The sequence below is a fragment of the Ziziphus jujuba genome, chromosome 1, assembly GCF_031755915.1.
Source record: "Ziziphus jujuba cultivar Dongzao chromosome 1, ASM3175591v1".
NCBI classification, from domain to species: Eukaryota; Viridiplantae; Streptophyta; class Magnoliopsida; order Rosales; family Rhamnaceae; genus Ziziphus; species Ziziphus jujuba.
Window position 1 is genome coordinate 35,609,735 of NC_083379.1, and position 6,992 is coordinate 35,616,726.

At 31.0% G+C, this 6,992-nt stretch overlaps 1 protein-coding gene across 1 annotated transcript; it reads left to right on the forward strand.

Annotated features, from left to right (window-relative positions):
* The first annotated feature begins 2,759 nt into the window (after window positions 1-2,759).
* Window positions 2,760-6,525, forward strand: LOC132805157 (G-type lectin S-receptor-like serine/threonine-protein kinase At4g27290). The gene is made up of 7 exons (XM_060820079.1): window positions 2,760-4,243; window positions 4,603-4,728; window positions 4,879-5,003; window positions 5,120-5,330; window positions 5,471-5,708; window positions 5,791-5,941; window positions 6,030-6,525. Exons 1-7 carry the CDS (start codon window positions 2,842-2,844, stop codon window positions 6,336-6,338), a joined length of 2,562 nt encoding a protein of 853 aa, XP_060676062.1. The 5' UTR covers window positions 2,760-2,841; the 3' UTR covers window positions 6,339-6,525.
* Window positions 6,526-6,992: the final 467 nt, after the last annotated feature.

Genomic DNA, 6,992 nt, shown 5'->3' on the forward strand with positions numbered 1-6,992 from the left:
ATATGATAATAAATTATGAAAAATATTTTCCATATAAGAAAATAAAATATTAATAAATTATGGAAAAACTACATAAATACAATCCTTTAATAGACAAAGAAAAGTATATTATACAATTCACCAAATAAATTATTATCTTATATATGTTATTGACATTACAAATACACACGATTAGTTAATTATTAATTTAAAATTTTAAAATTTAAAATTTAAAAGTGTTGACCTATATAATTTTTTTATTTTCATAAATTATTAAATTAATTGTCCATATTGAATACACATTAATTTAAAATTTTAAAATTTCAATATAAAACTCTTTAAACTTCAAAATTTAAAATTTAAAATTTTGCCCAAATAAATTATTCATGGATATTATTTGCCAATATTAAATATTCCAATAATTTAAAAAGAACAATTCCAATATAAAACTAATCAAACTTCAAACTGTACATATTATTAAAATAAGTAATTAATATAAGCAATTAAAAAAATATCATATTGAACTATCAATTATGATACTGAAATGTTAAAATTTCAAATTTGAAAATTTTCACCCATAAAAAGAATATTATTAATCCCAGAGCTTTAAAAATGAATTTTTAATCAAGTAAAAATTAGGATAATAAATTTTGAATAAACACCTTCCAAGTAATAAATTAAAAAATTTTCAATTACTTTATAAATATTAATTAAATATCATCTATTTACAATTAATATTATTAATGGTAATTAGGCTATTTTTAATTTCATTTAAGTTTCTAAATATGGAAAAAAAAAATTAGCCAATTATTTAAGGCATGTTGGCATAAAACACCTAAATTATGTTTTTTTTCTCCTAAACATCCAAATTACGATTTTTATATAATAATAATAAATTTGAGAATTGATTATGGAATTAAAAGAGCCTGAATAAAACTGCTTTTATTTTTTGGAACATAATAAATGAATTTGAAAGACACAAATAATATCCTTTTGGAATAATAATTATTTCATTGAGCAAATGAATCTTGAATAAGGTTAATTATTTATATTGAAAATAAATAAATATTTTTCCTTAAATGAATAAGCATAAATAAAGCTAAATTTATAATATTCAGATTGAGAAGGATTGTGATAATGCATGATCATTTTTTAAATTGATTCAAATAATAAAAGAAAAAAGCTTTGATTTGGAATAATGACTTAATTTAGGTATTGGAGAAAATTTGCATTCATGATTCAAAATAATATTTTTGTCTTTATCATGTTTTGAAGATGTTTAACTATAAATAGGTAGTTGAGCAAGTGATCTTTTAACTCTTAATCAATTAAATATACAATTATTGAAACAATGTTCCTCTTTAATTTCAATTTTGTTATAATATGTTTTTATTCTCTAAAAAACATATTATTATTTTTTGTTGTTTCACTTAGTTAATTAAATTAATATTTAAAGTTCTTTTTGTTACAAGGCATTTAAAAATTTATATTTAAAATCTTTTTTTAACAAGAAATCTAAAAATCTTTAATTTGTTTGTTCTATGCAAATTAATATAATCACCTGATTTTTATCAAATTTATTTTGCATAACTTTTATTATTTCATTATCTTGTATTTTTAAAATTTCTGTAATTGAATTTAAATAGCACTCTCGCACACATTAAAAAGAACATTTAAATTGTTTAATTTTTATAATAATACCAAATAATATCAACTAAAATTATAAAATTAATAACAAAATATTAATAATATAATCTTTACTTATTAAAAATAATATAATCAATTAATCTATTCGATTTGAATGTAATAATTATTATAATGTTTTTCTTAACCAAGCACACATCCATACATATAAAATTAATACAGTATAATCATGCCTACTTAATGAGCCGTAGAACATCAATGTCAGGGACATAGGAATTTTTGAGTACAAATTGTTTACCAGCTGATTTGGTACACATAACTACTCATGTAGTTCCCATGTAAAATTAAAGGCGAATCACATTTAAAAAAAATAAAATAAAAAATACTATGCGTCATATTAAAAGACTAACACCGTTAATTTCCAATTTTGCATCTATTTTTTTGTTTTTCTTCTATCCGGTGGCTATGCACACCAGCACATCCATCTATCCGCTGTCCACTCCAGCAAGTTCTTCTCAATCATGTGGTTTTGTTATATTTATGCTGGTTTAATTATGCAATAGAAAAAATTAAAAATTAAAAAGAGCAATCAAGTTAATTTAATTGAAAGAGGAAACTGATGCTTCTGTTTATACTCTGAGCGCTAAGGTAGAAAGAGAAGAGTCCAAAGGGAAAAAAAAAAAAAAAAAAAAAGGAAATGAAATAAAATGGTTATGGTTCAAGCATCCACGGTACAAGATGCAGTCAACACAGATGGCTTTCAATCAAAGTTATACATGAATGAATAAGGTGTAAAACAAAATGCACTGAGAAAATAAAGACATCAGTGATCTATCCTATCCACACGTCTATGGATCTGGATGGATCTATTGGAGGTAAAATAAATGATGCAGACTTTAACGAGACATATAATTAATGATGCAAATCGCAATGTATAACCTTTTTTTTTTTTTTTTTTTTTTTTTTGTGGTAATGGTGGCATTATATAGCTTAGTCAATATGTAACAGGTTAAAATTCAAAGTCAGTACACATCGTGTACCAAAACATTTCTCCCAATCATCCTTCTTGGCCGTTGACTATTCTCGAGCGCGTTAACTTATAGATTCAATTTACAATACTCAATTGCAAAGTGAATGTGCCCCCCCAAAAAAAAAAAAAAAGAAGAAGCAGAAAAAGAACAATGAACATGCAACTTCTATGTACAGGGGCGAAGACCCATGCCAATAAGTGCCTTTTTTTTTTTTTTTTTGGGGAATAAGTTTTATATAATATTCATTCAAAATACAGCTACTGCAACTTTTTATCTGTTTTTTTATAAAAAAATATTCCAAATGGGAACCTCTAATTTCTTCACCATTTTGTATGCTTCGGTGATCTCTCTCCCGACCTTGTTCTTACTCTGTAGTGCAGCAGACAACATAACTCCAACACAGTCCCTCACCGACGGCATGACTTTAGTTTCTTCAGACCGAAGCTTTGAGCTTGGCTTCTTCTCCCCTGGCAGCTCCAAGAACAGGTACTTAGGAATATGGTACAAGATTACCCCTGATGTCGTTGTCTGGGTTGCAAACAGAAATAACCCACTTCATGATTCAAATGGCTCATTGATCATTACCAGCCATGGAAGTCTACGTCTTCTCAATCGAACCAGGGGCATCATTTGGTCTTCAAATACATCATCAATGGAAACAGGAAACAACCCAGTTGCTCAGCTTTTGGAGTCAGGGAATTTTGTAGTTGGAAACAGAGATAGCCTCAGCTCCAAAATATATGCATGGCAGAGCTTCGATTATCCATCAGACAATTTTTTAGCACACATGAAGGTCGGATGGGATTTCAAAAGTGGTCTGGAACGACATATAACAGCATGGAAAAGCGCTGATGATCCGTCAATTGGCGACTCCACTTACCGGTTGAACATCACTGGGATGCCACAAATTATAACTGCCGCGGGTTCAACCAGAAAGACTCGGTCTGGTCTATGGGATGGAGTTGAATTTCGCGGTATTGTTGTGGTGACTAACCCTGTTTTTGAAGCAGCTTTTGTATCAAATGAGAACGAGTCATATGTTGGTTTCAAGCAAAAAGTTAACGCAGCCATTACACGCCTAAAATTGAATCCTTCTGGTTCGTATGAACTTCTTGTATTGGAAAATGGAAGCAAGAAATGGGATATCATGTACACACAACCATATGAACCATGTGACAGTTATGGATACTGTGGTCCAAATGGTATTTGCAAAATTAATAGAAGTCCCATATGCGAGTGCTTGGAAGGGTTCGTGCCGAGGTCTCAGAATGAGTGGGAAGTTCTGAATTGGTCTAATGGATGCACGAGGAAGATGCCTTTAGATTGCCGGAGGGGTGAAGGGTTTATAAAGCTCGTGGGGGTGAAATTGCCTGACCTGTTGGAGTTTTGGTTGAACAAGAGCATGAGCCTCCATGAGTGCAAAGAGATGTGCTTGAAGAACTGTTCTTGTACAGCTTATGCTAATTCTGATATCAGAGATGGAGGCAGTGGCTGCTTGTTGTGGTTTGGTGACCTTGTTGATGTTCGTGAGTTGAGAGTACAACTTCGTAAGCAGGATGTATATATACGGCTGTCTGCTTCCGCAATGAGTAAGTGCTTATAATTTCACTGCAAAGGGAAAGTCATTGAGATTTTGTTTACAGCAATAAAAGGATTTTATTTTTCCTTGTCTAGAAGATGTTAAAAAATTATAAGAATATACCAAGAAAATATAAATTATTGTAAACAACTTATGCTTTCAGGTCCTTTCTGCTTCTGTCTCTCATATAAGATAAGTTATTTGGGAAACAGAACTGTAAAAGAGAATATAAATTCCATGTACAAAGGCTAAACATAAGTAGTATAGGGTAAAAGAGAAAATAAATTCCTTGTACAAAGGCTAAACATAAGTAGTATAGGCAATATTTGCATTATATGATCTTTTGGTATTGTCTTATCTTTTTTCTAGAATCTATTCAAGATGAAAACATAAAGAAAAGACTAAAGACCATTATTCCGGTTTCAATTCTGGCTGTTTGCATCTTTTCCCTCGTTGTCTGCTGCATAATTTGGAAAGCAAGAAACAAGAAAAGAGGTAAGAAAATTGTTCCCCTTGACTCCATTTTCTTAACTTTATTAGTTTGTGCGCATAATGTATTTGTAAGGACCTATTGAAGAATTTACCAAAAAATAAAGAAAAAGACCTATTGATGAATTTGCTGAAAATCATTATATAATGTAACAGGCTTGGGATACAAGAAAGTAGATATAAAATTACCATTATTTGATTTGGCTACAATTTCTTCTGCTACAAAAAATTTCTCTCCTGAACATATGATTGGATCTGGAGGCTTTGGGTCTGTTTTCAAGGTATTTGTTTCTTATTATATATTGAACAATATAGTTATCCATATGCATCTCAGTGTATGAAAGTATGGATAAAACTAGCTTCATACTTTTTGATGTTTTTTAATGGCAATATGCAGGGGAACCTCTCAACAGGACAAGAAATAGCTGTCAAGAGACTTTCCAAGTATTCTGTTCAGGGTCTCAAAGAGTTTAAGAATGAAGTAGACTTAATCGCAAAGCTTCAACATAGGAATCTCGTTGCACTTCTAGGTTGTTGCATTCAAAGAGACGAACTGATGTTAATCTATGAGTATATGCCGAACAAAAGCTTGGATCATTTCATCTTTGGTTAGAACCTGTTTGCCTTTACATATTTAGTTCACTATTGCAGAACCATTTTGATTATTTCATAAATACTGCCAGATGTGAATATACTTAGAACTAATCTGGCTATCCGAAGTATAACGAGTGGTGCAAATGATGTGCAGATAATAAAAGAAGTACTATCTTGTGTTGGAAACAGCAGTTTGATATCATTATGGGGATTGCAAGAGGTCTTCTCTACCTACATCGTGATTCTAAACTTCAAATTATTCATAGAGATCTTAAGGCTGCTAATATTTTACTGGATAACAACTTGAATCCTAAGATCTCTGATTTTGGCTTAGCAAGGATGTTTAGCGGTGATGAAAAAGAAACCCGAACAAGGAGAATCATTGGAACATAGTAAGTTAGTTTATTTTTTCCATTAATAACGAGTAATTACATATTAAAAGATTGGAGCTTTCTAATCATTTTGTTCATGCAGTGGATATATGTCTCCAGAGTATGCAATTGATGGAAAATTCTCTGTAAAATCGGATGTGTTTAGCTTTGGTGTGCTTTTGCTAGAGATTGTGAGTGGGAAAAAGAATAGAAGGTTCAACCATCCTGATCACCACCACAACCTTTTGGGACATGTAAGGAAAGAAGATTGGTTTGGCTTACTGAATCTGTTATATGCGGTGCAATTTTTAGGGAATGACAAGCTAACAAAGATTGTCACAGGCATGGTTGCTTTGGAATGAAGGGAGAGCCTTGGATCTAATGGATGCAAGCTTAAATGATTCAAGTGTTGAATGTCAACTGGTGAGATGCATTCAAGTGGGTTTGTTATGTGTGCAAAAATTTCCTCAAGACAGACCAACAATGTCTTCTGTGATTTTCATGTTGGAAAATGAAGGAACAATATTGCCTCAACCTCAGCAACCTGGTTTCTTCACGGAAAGGAGTTCAAACGATGACAGCTCAATATCAAGAAACAAAGAATCCGGTTCCCAAAATGTAATGACTATGACAAAGCTGGATGGTAGATAGAGAATTTTAATCATTAACCATTAAATTTGCTTCAATTAACTCATATACTTTTGTTATGTTTTTGTTTTATTTAGGTGGACATTTATCTTATATTTTGGATGTATAATTAAGGGTTCTGCTTCCAAACACATTAAGGATACCTAAGTATGCCCCTAACAACTTTTTGACTTATTTATACTTAGACAAATTTTTTGACTTAACGATCTCCTTATTTCTCCTCCTTTATTTTCTCCATTCCACCATTTCACTCTCGATAAAGTTTGAAAAAGTTCATATAAACTATATGTCTGACTCTCTCAATTTCCTTCTTGGGAGGTTAACATTGATTTTTCCTCTGTAGGGGCCGCCATTGATTTTTCCTCTGTAGGGGCCGCCAGCAGTTCTTATATATGAAATCTACAGAGTTATTACCCAAAAAAAAAAAAAAAAAGGGAAGACTACAGAGTTTCTTCACCTACTTCTTCATAAAAGCAAGAATATTTTATGTCACAAACCCCATCATAGATGCTAATAAAATGTCCAAAAGAGGACACAAAAACTAAAATTCTAATAGAAATCCCATCATAACTTCACCATCTTCAACTCTTCTCTCCTGGCAGCTCCAAAAACAGGTACCTAGGAATAAAAGAGTTCAACTTCCCTTTAAATTTGAAC

What these genes read in the sequence shown, in the direction of transcription:
- LOC132805157 (XM_060820079.1), top strand. Translation starts at nt 2,842, where the DNA reads ATGCCAATAAGTGCCTTTTTTTTTTTTTTTTTGGGGAATAAGTTTTAT. An exon ending in CTTGGATCATTTCATCTTTG is followed by an intron (nt 5,331 to 5,470) that starts GTTAGAACCTGT and finishes AATGATGTGCAG; the next exon opens with ATAATAAAAGAAGTACTATC. An exon ending in AGGAGAATCATTGGAACATA is followed by an intron (nt 5,709 to 5,790) that starts GTAAGTTAGTTT and finishes TTGTTCATGCAG; the next exon opens with TGGATATATGTCTCCAGAGT.